The sequence below is a fragment of the Sorghum bicolor genome, chromosome 2, assembly GCF_000003195.3.
Source record: "Sorghum bicolor cultivar BTx623 chromosome 2, Sorghum_bicolor_NCBIv3, whole genome shotgun sequence".
Lineage (NCBI taxonomy): Eukaryota > Viridiplantae > Streptophyta > Magnoliopsida > Poales > Poaceae > Sorghum > Sorghum bicolor.
In genome coordinates, this window is record NC_012871.2 from 4624259 (window position 1) to 4641910 (window position 17652).

At 44.8% G+C, this 17652-nt stretch overlaps 2 protein-coding genes and 1 long non-coding RNA gene across 3 annotated transcripts; 2 read left to right on the forward strand and 1 right to left on the reverse strand.

The window, feature by feature from the left end:
* On the forward strand, positions 1944 to 3064 carry LOC8060712. The gene has a single exon (XM_002459354.2). The coding sequence runs from the start codon at positions 2241 to 2243 to the stop codon at positions 2772 to 2774; it is 534 nt and encodes a 177-aa protein (XP_002459399.1). The 5' UTR covers positions 1944 to 2240; the 3' UTR covers positions 2775 to 3064.
* On the reverse strand, positions 8775 to 12412 carry LOC8060713 (FRIGIDA-like protein 4a). Its single transcript, XM_021453724.1, has 3 exons — positions 11339 to 12412; positions 10154 to 10332; positions 8775 to 9887 (listed from the first exon to the last, which is right to left on the reverse strand). The coding sequence occupies exons 1-3, from the start codon at positions 12267 to 12269 to the stop codon at positions 9141 to 9143; spliced, it is 1857 nt and encodes a 618-aa protein (XP_021309399.1). The 5' UTR covers positions 12270 to 12412; the 3' UTR covers positions 8775 to 9140.
* On the forward strand, positions 12735 to 15254 carry LOC110433122. The gene is made up of 3 exons (XR_002450526.1): positions 12735 to 13346; positions 14130 to 14214; positions 14981 to 15254. It is a non-coding gene; the product is annotated as an uncharacterized LOC110433122 (long non-coding RNA).

A 17652-nucleotide genomic window follows, 5' to 3' on the forward strand; every position in this document is an offset into this window, starting at 1 on the left:
ATGTCACAAATTCTGAATAATCCATAGAGTTTAATTTCAATTTTTAAAGGGACAATATAAAGGCAATCATCATTCCGGAAAAAGTTTTTTGCTCGATCCTTCACCTTGAATATAACTCCCCATTTAAACAGATGCTTAATTTTGTTTTGTGTTTGGAAGTGAAAAAGTTCCCATGCTGCATATAATTTAGCAAGGAGAATTTTATACCAAGTGTCTTCTGATTCATTCACAATTTTCCGAATCCATTTAATAAGAAAGCACTCATTCGTTTTCTTAGTATTAACATCACTCCTAAACCTCATTGGTCTTTAGGTCTAGTGACTATTTCTCACTTAGCCATATGATATCTAAATTTATATTTATCTCCCTATCAAAAGAAAATTGATCTGATAGAATCAATCTTTTGGCGTGTACCGTTGGTCAAGAGATGGGATCCCATTGTGTAGGTAGGCAAGCATGAGTTAATTATTTTTCCCTTTTTCAAGGATCTAGTATATCTTCCGATGTACTCCCTCCATCTTTATATTTTTGCAAGACCCAACGCAGATGCTTATATATACGAGCATACACTCACCTCTATGAACGCACGCACGCACACTCTACCCCCTATCAGCATCTCCGAAGAACCGAGTTGGACCGGCAAATCTTGAGATTGACGAAATCACCGTAGGCGTTTCGCTGTCGACGGGCACGTCGACGACCACTGAAAGCATAGCGCCGTTAAATCCTAAAATAAATCTAAAAAAATACGAACACCCCTGTCAAGTCGGAGACTTGAACCTAGAGAAACCCAACCAACTGATAGGATGTCTCTATTTTTCCCCCCAATCCCGAATGAAGTTACCATAGTGAACTGTTGGAGAAATATAATTTATCCTATCAAAAAATTAAGATGATAAGAGTATCTCTAAGAGTTTTCTAAAATCCACACTCTAAATTATTATTTAGAGAGTTATTTTTATAAAATTCACTTTCTATATCTTTCTACTTTCTAATAATATCTTTTCTATATCTTGTCCAATTTTAAAAGTTGCTAGAGTGTATTTTTTTTCTCACCAAAATCTTTATTTCTTTAATTAGGAAGGATAGAGATAGTCTAAGAGTTGTTCTAAGTAATTTTAATTTGGACATGCTCTAGTGATAGCCTTGCATGTAAACGCCAATCCAGGTCTTAAACATGCTCTAGTGACAACCTTGCATATAATTAAGAAAACAGATTTTAAATAGTTACCAGTACTTGACCTTGCATCCAGGTCATAGTCACCTTGTTCATTTGGCTGATAAGCTATGATAGAAAGTACTAATTTGTTGTGAGAGAAAAACACTGCTGAATGGCTAGTAGATTCGGCTGATAAACTCAAACGAATAAGATAGCAAAAGGTTCGATTCATCGTCAACCGAATAAACAGTGTTTTTCTCTCCCAGTTAAATTTCCTCTCATGACATTTCAACATTTCAGTATCATTAATCAACTCTCTAAGCAAACTGATCTAGATCAGGTGGTTAAGTTTGTTGTGGTGGAACCTGTCCACTCAAGTTTAAGATCCTAACTTTACGGGTGCTCGTATTTTTTTGAATTTATTTCATAATTTAACAGCCATATGCTTCTAGTAGCAGGCGACGTTTCCATCGACATTGAGACGCCTATGGTAACTTCGTCAACCTCGAAATTTGCCAGTCCAAATTCGGTTCTTCGACACCTATGGCGACTTTGTCAATCTCGAGATTTACTAATCCAACTCAGTTCTTCAGAGATGCACATAGATATAGAATATACATATATAAACATCTACGTCTATAACTAGGTCTTGCAAAAAAAATATCAAACTCCAGGATCCTAATCCCTATCAAGAGAGGCTTCCACCTTATTTTTTTACAAAGAAAAAAAAAAAGAGAGAGAGCCAAAATAAAATCTGGGCCCCACAGTTTTCCCGCACATCCCAGCGCTTCCGATTCTCTTTCTCCCCTCCTCCGTCCGCCCTCCGGTTGTCTTCCTTCTCCAATTCCCCCCACCCAACAACGCACCCCCACAACCAGACGAGCACGGACGGACCTCCGCACCCCGCACCCCACGACGAGCGCCAATTCCGAAGCGCCGCCCCCTCGATCCGCCCGGCCCGGCCCTCCCCACCGCGCCCTTGCGTCCGCCAGCCACTACCGTTCCCTCCCTACCGTTTGCCGTCGCCCTCTTCCTTCCGGCGCCGGCCACACCCCCGACGCGGCGGACCAAAACCAACGCCATGAGGGTCCACCCGGCCCCGCGGAAGCGCACCATCGCGGTGCAGCGCTGCGCCACGGCGGCGGCGGCGGCGGGCGCGGTCGGCGGGAAGAAGCTGCGCCGGCTGCCGCACATCTTCGCCAAGGTGCTGGAGCTCCCGTTCGCGGCCGACGCGGACGTGTCCGTGGAGGAGGACGCCGCCGCGCTGCGGTTCGTCGCCGCCGCCGTCGTCGACGTCGACGGGTTCTCCTTCTCCCCCGCGGGTGGCCCCCGCGCGCACGCCGTCGAGATCCACCCGGGGGTCACCAAGGTCGTCGTCCGGGGCCTGTCCTCCGGCGCCCACGATGACGACGACGATGGGGCAGCCGCCGCCTTCGAGCTCGACCGCTGGCGGTTCCGCCTCCCGCCCTGCACGCGCCCCGCCATGGCCACCGCCACCTACGCCCAGGGCGAGCTCGTCGTCACCGTCCCCAAGGGCGCCGGCCCCGACGACGGCGACGGCGATGCGGCCGCTGCTGCCCTCGGTGGCACGGACCGCGTCCTCGTGCTTGTATAGTCCTATAATCCCATTCCCATCCATGACTCTTCTCGACTTCGCCTGTTTTGCTGATTCGCCTCCTGTTTCTGTTTTCTACTACTGCTAATATCAATATTGATATCACGCGCGAGATGATGATGATGATGATAAACAGAGCAGTTAGAGTAATAATAATAATGCCTGTGGATCCGCCTTTGCTGCTAATTCTCCGTCCAAACTTTGTCATTTCATTGTGCACTTTGTCAGCAGTTTCTCCAGCTTTAATAAAAACACTTGTAGCATGCAGTTCAGCTCATGCTGATGAGCCATTGCAGGTGCAGCGCTTGGTAACCTTTTCAGCATGAAATTCCATTGCAGCATAGCATACTTTGCTTCAAACAGCCCGTTGATCATGTTTTTTAAGTACAAACTGTAGATCTGTTTAGTGAGGTGGTTTCATGTGAGATTGAGAACAACTAACTTGAGATTTTTGGTAGCAAGTTTATGGTTCTAATGCTGAGTTTGACTCTGAATTATTCAATGCTGGAGCCCGGAGTCCCCCACCAAATTTTGCATCTCATGGCATCATCTAAGAGACAGGCCTGTTAGTTTGAGCTTATCTGCTGAATCTGCCAGCTATTCAGCTGTGATTTTCTCTCACAATAAATCAGCAGTGAACGGTATTTTCAGTCATGGCTTTTCAGACAAGCGAATATTCAGGAGTTGTTTAGTTCATGGAATGAAGTGATCTATTATCATCTCACTCTCTAGTTTTTTTTTGGTTTAGTTTGTAGAATAAAATAAGTTGATTCATCACCACCTTATTCCTCATAAACTCATAATTTGTACCAGTACAAAGAATAGGGTTATTCCACTAAAATTGAGGAATGGACCCATGGTACATCACCCTATCTAGAGTGGATTGATTTATCAAACAAACACTCCATTAGTGTGTTGGGTTGTACTTGTGTAGCAGGTTTAATCATATATGTGCATCTGCAGCTGTTGTGCTGAATGGATGGATGGACATGATTGTGTTAGCGATTTGGAGGTTAAGTGGTCACCGGTTTATTCAATCAAGTTTGATTTTTGTTATTATCCCCTTGTCTGTATCTCAAGCCTGGGCGCTTGGGTCACAGTCTCGTCAAATTTATGTGTATTTATTTTCATCTCGTCAAATTTTCTTTGGTGATGCCGGTCAGTCAATCACCAATCCACTCAAACAACACATCTACACATTCAGAGTTTGTTTTGCACGCACCATAACAGAAATATTCTTAGGTTCCATACAACATGCAATAATTGCATCCTCAGGGGGCCATAGAGCGCGCATCCAATCAAACTATTGAGCATATATATTGGTCTACATTTCCTTGTCAACTTTATCCTAGATTGTATTCACTGCTTTTTTTATCACATCTTTTGCTTTCCGGAGATGCTCTGCTTGCTTGTCAAACCTGGTAACCTCTACTTGAGTCTTAACCCCACCTGAATCCCTTTCGTTTAGGTGATTGGAGGATTTTTGAATGAAAAGGTGATTGAAGGATTGATTTTCTTTGTGGGTAAAAAGTAGCTAGGTATTCTGGTGCTCCAAATATTAGTCTTTTTTTTTTGTGAAAAGAAACTACTCCCTCTATCCTAAACTATAAGTCATTCAAAGAATCTTGGAGAGTCAAAGCGTCTCAAGTTTAACCAAAATTATAGAAAAATTTACAAAGATTTATGATATCAAATAGAGACACTATGAAAATATAATTAATAAAGAACCTAATGATACTTAGTTAGTATTATAAATATTATTATCTTATTCATATAAATTTAGTCAAATTTGAGATGCTTTAACTCTTCAAGATTCTTGAAATGACTTATAATTTGAGATAGAGAGAGTACTACCTAGGCTTTCTGGTGCTCCAAATATACCTGTCCACTAGTTCAACCCCTTTGGAGTTTGTTTATTTTCCCCCCTTTCAGGATTATTTTTGTGCATTCTTTTTCCTAGGAGGATGAACTTATCCTCGGAAAAAGAATGAACTTAGCCTAGGAGGAGGATGAGCTATTGTTTAGCTCACTTCTGGTGCTGTGGTAAACACAAATTTTGATTAAAGTTGGAGCTACCATTTCTTTTCCATTTCTCTGCTAAGTGCCCCTTCGAAAACGTTGTCCTTTTCTTTTCTTCCCCATGAATTACGCGGGAACTCTTGAAGAATGCGTTTCACTGAATTCTGCTGGAAATTTTTGCAGAATTCCTTTGTTCCAACAGGTGTCTGCCTGACTGTTTAATCCGCGCATGTTCATTTGATCGGGTTTTTTACGCTGTTTCTGCTTCCAGTTAGTTATCATGCTCCTGCCTCGTTGCCAATGTGCAGCTGCTAAAAGCATTTGCACACATCGCCGTTCTCCCTTTTTCTTCAGTAAACACACGGGGAGGTTTCACTTTTGTTCTCCTACAACTTTTCTGAGTGGAGTGCAGGTGCAGGCGATCGGTACCGAAAATTTTCAGAGAAACGCCCTGCATCTGCACCCATCCCCATCTGCTGGTGCGACTTTTTGGTGGTGCGAGACGAGGACGAGGACGAAACGCCTTGCAGTCAGTTGCGTTGCAAAATCCTTGTTTAGTTTCGAAAATTTTTTGGTTTCGGTACTATAGCATTTTTGTTTTTATTTAGTTATTGTCTAATTATGGACTAACTAGACTCAAAAGATTCATCTTATAATTTACAGATAAACCGTGCAATTAGTTTTTATTTTTGTCTATATTTAATGCTTCATACATATGTCGTAAGATTCGATGTGACGAAGAATCTTGAAAAGTTTTTGGTTTTTTGGGTGAACTAAACAAGGCCTCGAGGTGACAGAATGCTTTCATCCAGTCATTTCCTGGGAGGTGAACATTTCCAGTCATTGGGAACATTCTTGCTTTCCCTAGTCGCCGTAGTAGACGCCATAGAGAATCTTGAATCAACTGGACTACAACGCCTCATTTTTTTTATATATATTTTACCTGCACTAGAATGCCTGATTTTTACAGCGACCAAAGTCCAGCCGTCTCACATCCACCAGGAGCAGTTGTTTTTTTTTTCCCCCACTGAGGACATGCATGATGTAAAGACGGGGAATGATGATGATGCTCGGGTCGGGTTGGGCACGGGTCATGCGGAAAAAAACGTCGGATTTCTTCTGGCCCGATCTGAAGCAGGCCCAGCCTGAAGTATGATCAGATCTATTTCGCACGGTTGATCTACTCACGTGAACAGTGAACTCATATTTTACTCTGAGTTCATGATTCATGGTATTTAAGGCTAGAAAACGCATACATAGAGTATTAAATATAAATTAAAAAATAACTAATTGTATAGTTTGTCTGTAATTTGCGAGACGAATCTTTTGAGCTCTAGTTACTCCATGGTTGGATAATAATTGTTAAATACAAACGAAAGTGCTACAGTAGCTGAATCCAAAAAAAATTTATGAACTAAACAAGGCCTTAGTGAATTACCTCTGCAGCTAAGAATACTCCCATTGAAACTTCCTTTCCCCACTACCATACCCAATGCTGATTTAGTTAAGATTATTTTTTGGTGACATACACTTATAATTTAATTCATGTAATTTATATAGGTACTCCTCGATTATAAGACGCTTTCGTTTTTCTAGTCTAGATACATAGCTTTTAATATGCACTTTAGTATACATTATGTCTACATTGTATATATAGAAACATCTTACAATTTAGAACGGACGGAGTAAAGTTTTTTTTGGAATATGGAGGGAGTAAAGATTTGTTATAATGATAGGAAAGTGCAAAGGTCAACAGAATATTGCATTGAGAATACCGGTTCACATGATAATCATTCGAGATACCAGCATGGACCAGACCTTGATAACGCCATTCCAAATCTGTCTTTAATGCACATTGCTTTAAGTCGCCGTAGACGCTGAAGACTTTGAAGAGAATCTTGAATTACCTGTAGTAGAATGTTTGGTTTTTACATGGAGTAAAGACCAGGCGTCTTGCATCCGCCGGGAGCAGATTTTTTTCTTTTCACTGAGGACCTGATGCAAGGACTGAGGATGGTGACTTCATGTTTGTCAGATTTATTGTAAGAGAAAATTAATATTAACTGACAGAAAAAATATGACTTATACTACAAGCGGACGGCTTTAATTTCAGTTATTAGGCCATGTGCCCGTGTTTGAATTGCAGTCTAATTAGGTACCTAGTTTTAGACAGTGTTCTAGTTCAGTTGCTACCACGATTTGTCTACCTAACTTCTTAGTCAATTGCCCTAGTTTTACTGCACAGTTTTGTCTACGGTGGTAAATTTTCAGCAACAATTTACTCGACAGTGTTCAGTTGCTATCATGATTTAGTCTGTCTAACTTCTTTGTCAATTATCCCACTTGTTGTAGTATGAGTTTTCTTGCTCAAAGATGTCTAAGATTAGGTGGTCAATTTCTTGCCATAAAAGTGTGGCAACTAATATTAACAGTCATGCAACAAAGTTTAGCTAACTTATCACATGTTTAGTTCAACTTCTAGAAAGTGCTTCCATTATTTAAAAGAAAAAGAATGCTAACCAAACGGATGAGATCAGAAATTGCTTTTTCAAGAGCCATTATTCACGTAGACACATAGTACAAATGTCGCAGCACCTTAGACCCTATTTTATGCTTTCGTCTTTTTGAAAAGGATGAAAATAGAGAAGATGTTTCACAATGATTCCAAGGGAGATAGAGAAAGGGAATAATTTTCAACAACTTTTTTATAGCTCATTTTTTTTGGCAGTCCACAATTTACAACATTTTCACAACACGTACCTCCGTCCCAAAATAAATGACGTCTCGCTTTGTGAGAAACAACTTTGATTATATATATATATATATATATATATATATATATATATATATATATATATATATATATATATATATATATATATATATATATATATATATATATATATATATATATATATATATATATATATATATATATATATATATATATATGTGTGTGTGTGTGTGTGTGTGTTAAAAAATATTAATACTTATAATATACATAATTAGTATTATCGAAAAGATCTTTAAATCTAGTTTTTTAATAAATTTATTTAGAGATATAAATATTATACGTATTTTTTTATCAAACTTACGACAAAAAACTCAAAATGGCAGCTATTGTAGGACTGAGCAGCAGCTCATAACAGTTTTTCTATGACTCAATTTTATTATTATCATTCTTACGCCAGTACGAGTCTGCCAACTCAACAGAGCAAGGCTCGGCCGCTAGGGAACATGAATCAGAGAGCAGCAGGTCGTTCATCATTCCACGAAGCATGTGGTGGGGGCGATGACTCGAGAGGAACTAAAGCATCTTTGCCACATTATATTGTTATGAACAGAATCCTGCCGATCGGACGATTGCAATAAACCTAGACCAAACTTTTAGAGATGTCTCCAGCAAAACAAAGCGAGCCAACTCATATTACTATTAAGTAGTGATCATATGACCATGAGATCAGGAATGACAATCATCATCAGCAAAGCAGCGGCATTATCATCAGCTATCGCCATAGACAAATCAGATAAACATAAACTATATTCATGAACAAAATAAAACTTGTACCATTAGTGTAGCAACACTAGACAAGGTGTCTCACCTCCTGTTGCGAGGCGGCAAGGTGCCACCGCCGGAAAATGGCCAGCAAAGTATAAGTGATATCATCGAATGAAATGAAATGCTATTAGCAAAAGAGTAAAAGCTAGTACACAACAAGAACATGCATGCATGATGTATCTGCTTGCCTGCCGGCTCTTGGCACTACACTGGGTACCAAATCGGCTAGGCAGAGCCATGTGACCACCACAACCCCACATCATTATGATCTAACATGACCATCACCTTCCAGTTCACAGGCAAACCTTCCCGCCTCAACTAACTCTGGCTGACCACATCAGTTGAACATAAGACAAACAAACAAACAGAGCATGCACACCAAACACAATCAAATCTCAAGAATGAGGTACCGACACTACAAGTAAACTAAAAACACTTTTAATTAAGTTCATGGTACATCCGGTACTTAAGGATTACATGCTGATTTTTTTTTTAGTTTTCCAAAGTTCTGAATAGAATTACATAAGGATGCGACGACAGTCTCGCTGATACCATACATAATTTACATCCAGGTTCCTTAGTAGTAAAAAAAGGTAGTGGTCTAAGATGAGACGAGAGCTAAACACAACACATCTAGTAGTAGTGGTAAGGACATATAAGATGAGATACCCAACCTACCGTTGTAGTCAGTCACTACAAAATAGGGCCATTGTGCGATTCTGAGTCGTTGGCATCATCAGTTGTTGTCATGTCATTCATCAGCGACTTGTTTTGTTTCCTGACTGAACCTACCGGTAGTAAGCCTGGTGGAAGGCAGGAGCCATTCCATTGGTGTAAGCTGCCATCCCATTGCCATAACCGCCATAGGGGGCAGGGTAGCTCATGGGTGGGGTGGAGTATGGCATGGGAATGCCGACGTTGACACTGGCTACCTCCTCAGCTGGGTAAACATATGGCTCCCTGATCACCGGTGGGCTCCGGTTGCAGTAGAGGCCATGTCCAACCGGCCTGTCATAGGGGTAAGGGGAGGCTGTGGTGTATGATGGGTGGGACGGGGAGGCTGTGGCGTATGTTGGGTGGGAAGGGGAGGCTGTGGCATATGCGGTGTGGGAAGGGGAGGTCATGGCGTATGCGGTGTGGGAAGGGGAGGTCGTGGCATATGCGGTGTGGGAAGGGGAGGTCGTGGCATATGAGGTATGGGAAGGGGAGGTCGTGGCATATGAGGCATGGGAGGGAGACTGGGTAAATGTGGTGGGAGCTGGGAAAGAAGACACACAAGCATTGTTAGTGAGACGACCTGCCTTGGCAGGAGGCATTGGGCCTCCATTGCTTGCACGGATGCGCTTGGTTGCAGGGCCGCTGCTGCTGCCACTGGTAGCGCTTGATGCTGCCTTTTTCTTCTCAGTCTTGGCTTTCTCCAGCTCTTCAAGTTGCTTCCGAAGATCCTCCAGTGAAAACTCAGCTTCTAGGTTATGGTCCTCAACACACTTAATGACAGCTCGCAGTGCAGACTGCTCTTTCTTGTTCGCATTGCTCTGCAGGATAAATAACATCAGATCCCATAGAGTACCATCAAACAAAGAGACATTAAAACAGAGCCAGCCCAACAAGGAGGTGATAGATAACTAAAACTATATGTAGCTAAAAGAGGATAATAGCACTAGGCACATAAATAAAACTCAAAATTCAATCCTGTGTTCAAGAGATACTTTTTCTTTTGTTGAATGGGGAGCAGGAGCACCGCTCTTTCAATTAAGAAATTCAAGAGATACTTTAGAATTGCTGTTATATTTATACGAACCCCTGATTGGCCACTGCTAGTGCTTGAATTATCTGAAGCAGCGGTTGATGTCTTCTTAGAGTCTTCCAGGTAGGACTTCAAAAGAGGAACTGGAGGGAACTTCTCCTGAAGCCCAGCCTCGTAAGCGAAATTCACAGCATCAAGCTGCTGCCTCTTAGCAATTAGTTCCTCAATGATATCTGCAAAAGAAAACATATTAACATGTAGTGACTAATCTGCTTAAGTCTGAACGAGACCGTGAAAGGTTATCTGTCACTCAGGAAACACACAAATATATGACCAAGAAATAGAAATTGTCCACACAAAGGCATCAGCCATGCAGCAGTGAAGGTGTACACTGGAAGGCAAAACCAAACTGCCATGAACTTGGCAGCAAAAAGGCATGAAATTGTCGGTGTTGTAGCAGCATAGTTTATTTATAACAAGATAATGTAGCAGTTTCCCTTGGAATTTGGAATAGAAAACAAGGCTGTTTGGCACTTCCTAGCATTGCAGTGAGGTATGTGCAGCATTGGAACAAGAGAGTCCAGAAACTTGCTGTTAACGACACTGCAACACTGAATTGCCTTTCACTCTAAGGCAACGTACTGTAGACACAAGAATCTGACGACATCTAAAGGCTAAAGCAATGGCCCCCAAGACAAGCGCATGATGGCCATCATGTACAGAAGACACAGTTATCCTGAGCACTTGATAAAACACTAGACCACCTTTTCTAGCACATGGCTATGACAGAGACCACCCAGGGGGCTCGCTCTAAAAGGACATACTCCAATCTAATCATACCACTACTATCATACCCTTGCAGTAATTAACAGTGGAAAATAAAGAAGGAACTTTTCAATTCATTTTTGCCTGAGTGATTTCCTTTTTACCCTCCTCCAGAGCCTATTGAAATGCTGCTGCTGCTGCTGCTGCTCTGATCCACAATTAATAAAGTAAAGATGGCTGCCACTTAATCCTAATGGCGATTCAATGCTAGATCTAGGACAATTTACACACACTGCACACTTGGTTATCCCCAAAATCAACCATCTGAACCCCAAAGCTTCACCCCACATCAGCACTTGGCGCACAAGCACATACCCCTCAAAGAACTATGGTAGTGCCCAAAAAAAAATCTGTGCAACAAAACAGAGCAAGAATGCAGGCAGCAGCAAGCAGGAAACAAGCGTATGTATATACCAGCCATTTCTTCCTCGAGGCCGAGTGTAAGCGCGAGCCGTGGCATCTGCCGGCGCCAAGAGAAGCTGACGACAATCCTACGGTACAGCGGCCTGTCCTCCCTCTCCGCGACGGCAAACGTGGCGACGTGCTGCAGGAACGCGTGCGCGTCGGGCGGCTTAGCCCCCTCCACGCCTCCCTTCTTCTCGACAGCCTCCTTCCACTCCCTTGCCATGCCCCTCGCGCGCTCGCGCGCCGCGCGCGGGACGAGCGGGCGCGCGGCGCCGATGTCCGGGTCCGGGTCCGCCAGCGCCGGCACGGCGGCCTCGAGGATGAGCACGCACGCCCACGCCAGGTCGGCCGGGTTCCGCGGCACCTCGCGGCGGTCGACGGGGAAGACGTCGGCGACCGCGTCCATGACGAACTTGGCCGGATCCACGCAGAGCTTGAGCGCCGCGGGCATCTCGGACCGCAGCGCGTCCGCCTCCTTGCGGTGGGTCACGACGTAGCCCAGGAACGCGGACGAGTCCATCCGCAAGCACAGCGCGCGCAGGCTCTCGGCGAGGCCTTCCTCCGAGGCAGCGGAGTCGGACGGTGTCGGGGCCGGGGCCGCCGCCGCCTCCTTGGAGATGGAGTGGAGGTGGTCGAGCGCGCGTGAGACGGAGGTGTCGACGGAGGCCTCGCGGCGGTGGAGCGAGTCGAGCGCGCGGTGGGTGCGGGCGTCGAAGGCCCTGCGGCGGACGCGGAGCTGCTCGGAGCGGGCCGCGAGCCCGCGCTCGAGCGAGCCGAAGTGGTCGGCCAGCTGCTGGTAGAGGCGCGTGCAGGTGGCGAGCAGCTGCTGCTGCCGCTCCAGCTCCGCGAAGCCCGCGCTGACCATGTCCCCCGTGACCGGCCCGCCGCCGTCCTCCCCGCCCTTACTCCCCTTCGCGGCCGCGGCCGCCGGCGAGGCCATGCGGGGCCCGCCCACCCGCGGAAAACCCTAGCCGCCGCTGCCGAGCCGCTCCTCTCCTTTCTCCCTCGATCCGCGAAACCCTAGCCGAAATTCCCCTCGAGGCGAGGGGAGGCGTGGGTGGAATGGATGGAGGGGAAAGCGAAGGGGAGGAAGGGGGGGGGGGTGTCGGGGTGAATAAAGAGGTGGGTGGGTGGGGTGGGGTGGGGAGGGGAGGGCAGCGGGGCCAACCGTGGCGTGACGCGTGGCGGCCGCGGCAACTGTAAAGTGGGCCGCGGGAAGGAGGTGGGTGGGTCGGGGGCGGGCGGGCGGGCGGCCCCCGTGGTTATTACGCCTACGCGGGGAGCGAGCGGGGTCGTGTCCCTGTGAGGCCTTCTTTGGCAGCCCAGAATCCCGCAGGGATCCCGGCCTTTTCCATGGGCTAATCAGGCCCGTGCCAGCCTCCTCCGGGCCAAAATTATGCACCATTTGGCAGCCCACGAAGTCGAGGAATGCGGCCCGCTTCCCTGTATTTTACTCGGGGAACAAATCCACGACCCTTTTGTCCGGGAGAGTTTCCCCGTGCACTCGCGAGCCGCCCGACTCCTTCCTCTCGCAACACCGCCGCCGCTCGCCCAGGCTCCACCGCGGCTTGCCCAGGCTCCGCCGCGGCTCGCCCAAGCTCCGCCGCCGGTCTCCATCCGGGAGAGCTTCACGTCGAGTCGCATCCACCCCATCATCCCTTCAACGACGCCCCGACATCCCATTTCCTCCTTCCGTCCGTTCTCCGCCGGCGACCTCCCTCCCTCCCTCCTTCCGTCCGTTCCGTCTCGGGTGAGTAGTCTACACGCACCGCACCGGATCCATTTCCGGCCGGATCCGCCATCCATTTTGGTTGGTCCCGCGCCAGTCAATCGGCGGATGCGATTTGAATCTCATCATGGCCGGATCTACGCCACCTTGCCGCTGCTTTGTTTGTCTTCCCCGACGGCAGCTCAGACCCTCCTTACCTGACCCTCTCCTTTCTCCTTTTCAGTCAGGCCTTCCTCTGTATCACCAGTGAAGCAAAGGATTGGAGGCTACTCCATCCAGGGCAGCAAGGTAACCCAGCTTCTTCTGTATCTGTCTATGCTATATGCTATGCTCTAGGTTGGGATTAGTTCCGAGCTATCTCGAATGAAATCAAAAGAAAGGGATACACTGAGAAGTATATATCTAGTTTATGTAAAAAGGCGTGTATTAGAAACCCTTTCTTATTTCTAGACAGAGACTCTAGCCCTGATATTCTTGCAATCAAGTAAACATGCCTGTTGTCTTTCTTTTTTGATGAATGAATGCATGGATACATATAAGCTACTTGTTACCCTCCAAGATTCAGACTCTTGTCCCATGTATGCTTGCTGCTGTTCTGAAATTGCTACTAGTTCAACTGTTCAAAATCTGAACCTTGTGAACCATTCAAAACCAACAAGTGGTCTAAGTTTTTATAATACTTGTGTCTTTCATCGATGGTATTAGTCAGTCCCAAATGATTAATAGCTAATACTTGTGTCTTTCCATGTGATGATAAGTCTGAACCAATCTTTGTGCTTCACGGGCTCAATTTTTGTATTTTTTTTGGAAAAAAACATTGGATGCTTTGTCTACTTTTAGTTTTGATCGACTGTGCAATATAGCAGCAGCAGACATAGGTTTTAGAAGTCCCAAAATCTCATGGATATTGTTTTTGCCTCTGCTTCTATTTTCAAGGAAAGATGTTGTCATTAGGATTTTTTGTAAAAAAGGCCAAACTAGTTGAGACATGCCCAGCTACTGCCACTTACTGTTGTTTACAGAGCCTGTTTAGTTGTACATGTGCTTACAATTTCTACAATGTGCTTACAGTTTCTACAGAGGCTACGACTTCAGCTTCACCTTCCTGTTCCTGTTCACCTCCATCCTTGTGCTCCTAGTGTACATCACCATCTAGGTTCGCTGCCTGTCTTCCTTTCTCTTTATTTTAGAGCATATATGAAACCTGGAAAGGTTTACTATCTGTCTATCTGTCTATTTTTTGAGTATCCACTTATGTTTCTGTATCTTTGTCTAGTGCGTTGTTTCTGTAAATGCCTAAAAATATACTACTCCTATTTCAGTAATAAAAACATGCAAACCCCGGTGTATCTTCTGTCATCTCCTGTTAAGAAGCCAATGTTCGATGCAGTTTATTATTTGCAGTTTATTTAGAAGGTTTTGCTGAAAATAGAATGCAATTTATTTAAAAGAAACATATTGTTTCAGTTATTATTTGCAGTTTATTTAGAAGGTTTATTTAAAAGGGCATATTGTTTCAGTTCAGTGGATGCACTGGTTCTAGCTAGCTACATTGTTTATATAGGTTGGCCCTCAATGTTTTATTTACTTTCTTAGACATTTAGCAATTAGAATTTGCAAGATTCTTCTATCTAATTAAAAATGGTAAGGTTGTTTCCAGTGTGCTAGTTATCTGTCATATGTGCATGCAACACCCATAGCTAGCTGTTACTCTATGGTGCTCTTCACAGTAGACTGGCTCTGTTCATGCAAAATAATACTAGTGATGCTCTTCACAGTAGATGACGAGTTTATTTTTGTCTAGTCTTTCATTCAGAAAAAGTCTCTTTCAGTTAGATATATGCTATCTTTCAGTCAGAAAATTATGTTGGTTCTGTTTTGTGTGTCTTAGCTGCTAATGTTTGTCCTTTGTTTATTTGCAGTGCTCTTTGTGGAGGAAGTGTTGTATGATTTGAGAAGAAAAATGTTTTGCTAGCTGTAGTGCCTATGTGAGAAGCTCATGGAAAGGAGTTTTTTTTTCTCAAACACTACCCATGAAAAAGAGTTAAACCATATATTTTTTAATTATGTCTTAGATATCTAGATGGTGACCATCTGTGATTTGGTGAAGAATGGATTGGCTGAGTTAAGTTTGCCACTTGGAACTAATTTTATATGTATTGGACTACATCAAATAATTAGTATTGTGATTTTCCATGCATTATGCTCATGAAAAGTGCTCGGCATTGATATGAGGTTATTTCTCTATATTATTAAAAAATTTCAGTTTTTTCTTTATTTTCAAGACATTGTTTTCAGTTTTATTGCCGTACTTTGGCAGAAGTTCTCAGTTTTTTTAAAAGAAACAGTGCATACTTTCATACAAGTGTTGTTGTGCAGACAGTTCACGTTTTCCTTGCTCAGGGCAATCTATTGCCAAACAACGTCAGGGAAAACTCCGCACCTGTGGAAGTCTGCCCTGGGAAGATGGGGGAATGAGGTGTTCAAAATATTTCCACGCGTAGGACTAGATTCCCAGGGAAAACTCCCCTGTGCTGCCAAAGTAGGCCTGAGTGGGACAGGGGCGTCGGTGGGGATAAGGTGTCAGCGGGTGGTGGTTGGGGGACGGCGGGGAAAGCTGGCTGGGCTGCGCTGCGCTGCTCCCGGAGTGGGCTGGTGGCGGGCAGGGGCCGTGTGGCGTGCGTGGGATGGGGATGGGGATGGGATGGCGGTGGCGGTGGCGGGAGAGGAGCGCGCGTGCTGGGAGCACCCGGGGGAACGTACACACAAGCGGCTGCGGCTCTCCGGATCGGATGGCGGGCTGCCGACGCTGCCTCCCGCCAACTTTGCATTGCACGGCAACGGCATGCAGCACGGGACGGGACGGGACAGGGGCAGCCAGCAGTGGACGACGCTAGCGCCTTGTTTAGTTCCGAAAAAATTTCGGATTTCGCTACTATAACACTTTTGTTTTTATTTGACAAATATTTTCCAATCATAAACTAACTAGGATCAAAAGATTCGTCTCGTGATTTCCAGACAAACTGTGTAATTAGTTTTTGTTTTCGTCTATATTTAATGCTTCATGCATGTGCCGCAAGATTCGATGTGACGGAGAATCTTGAAAATTTTTTGGATTTCAAAGTAAACTAAACAAGGATGGTGGTGGTACTACCTTTGCAAATGTCCGGGTGCACTACTGGGCAGCACTAGGAGGGAGTGACCAGTGAGCAGTGTCCGGGTGCATATGGCATGCTGGTGGCCTGCCCATCAGGGCGTATCAGGACATCACCGATTCACCGTCCGTGTCCTGATGGAGGTAAAGCTGCGTACCAGCCGTATTGCTCTCCAAGGATAACAGTAAGGTTCGTATTAACCACGGCCACCATCAGATACCGAGCGAGTATTTACTTGCCGGGCCTCGTTTGGGTGTTATCGATTTACTTCAATCCACATGTACTGAGGGTGTTGATTGGAGTATAATTTTGTTCACGTTGCATTTCAATCCACATCAATACATGTTGATTAGTATAGATCTAACTACATCTAAATAATACTTCAGTTATACTTTTCAGCAAAGAAATGTTGTTTTTCTCTCACAACAAATCAGCATTAATGGCGGTACCAGCCAAATTTCAGCAAGGCGAAAAGAGAGATTAAACACGCTACCATGAGTGCACAACTTACCAAAACCCTTCACTTATGGGGTGCAACCGTGCAGGGTGGGTATTGGATTTTTCTAGTGTAGATGGGTACAGGGTGTCAATATGTGATGGATATTTACACATTGACATCCGTATGCGTGAAGCTATGGGCATGTTTGGCCAAAGCGCCTTCTGGCTTTAGTCTAGTACTGTAGCACACTATAGTAGAGTCAAAAGGAACCCTATATGAAAGCATTTAGGCCCCTAGTGAGTTTCCGTGATTAATGACAATGTTGATTACTATGACTAACGCGTATTTTGCAGCGGCAAAATCATTTGAGTTAGGTCATGGTAATGGTGATTGATGGACTAAGACGTTAATGTCTACTTAATGGTGGAAATCATTTTCCGTTTTCAAAGGATTGTTGGACATCATCAAAACTAGACTAGGTCTAAGTGCTATTTGGAATTGAAGGGCACTTAGAGTAGTTTAGGACTTTGTTTTTTCCTTTAACCGTACTATTAAGGGGGACATCGAACGGGTAGCTTGACCTAGACAAGGCGTTAGGTTTAGGTGTGGTGCACACTTGGTAAACCTAGTACTAGGTAACTCAGAGAAAAGTCCTTAGATCGAGAAAATCAAACTTTGTTTTGGAAAATTCGCGCTTCGACGAAATTTTGGTTGAGTAGTAGCACCAGACGCCACAGTGTGACTGTTGGCGCGTCCAGTGTATGCAGGAGGCGAGCCAGCATGCCGAGTGCCTAGGGTTAGACACCGGGCGCACGCACCGGACCCTATGGGGTGCGTCCAATCCCTTACCCAGAGAGGGTTGCAAAATTGGTCTCTCACCGATCGGTTTACGCGTGAGGACACCGGACGATTGAAGGGTGTCCGATGTGAGGAGTTTTGCGAAGTACAACTAGCCGTTAGAGTTGTACCAGACACTCTGCGAAGTGCGTCCGGTGCAACA

Excerpts from the sequence above, each read along its gene's own strand:
- LOC8060712 (XM_002459354.2), top strand. The coding sequence starts at position 2,241 with ATGAGGGTCCACCCGGCCCCGCGGAAGCGCACCATCGCGGTGCAGCGC.
- LOC8060713 (XM_021453724.1), bottom strand. The coding sequence starts at position 12,269 with ATGGCCTCGCCGGCGGCCGCGGCCGCGAAGGGGAGTAAGGGCGGGGAG. Across the intron at positions 10,333-11,338 it reads CCTCGAGGAAGAAATGGCTG|ATATCATTGAGGAACTAATT; the intron begins GTATATACATAC and ends TTTCTTTTGCAG. Across the intron at positions 9,888-10,153 it reads CTAGCAGTGGCCAATCAGGG|AGCAATGCGAACAAGAAAGA; the intron begins GTTCGTATAAAT and ends TTTATCCTGCAG.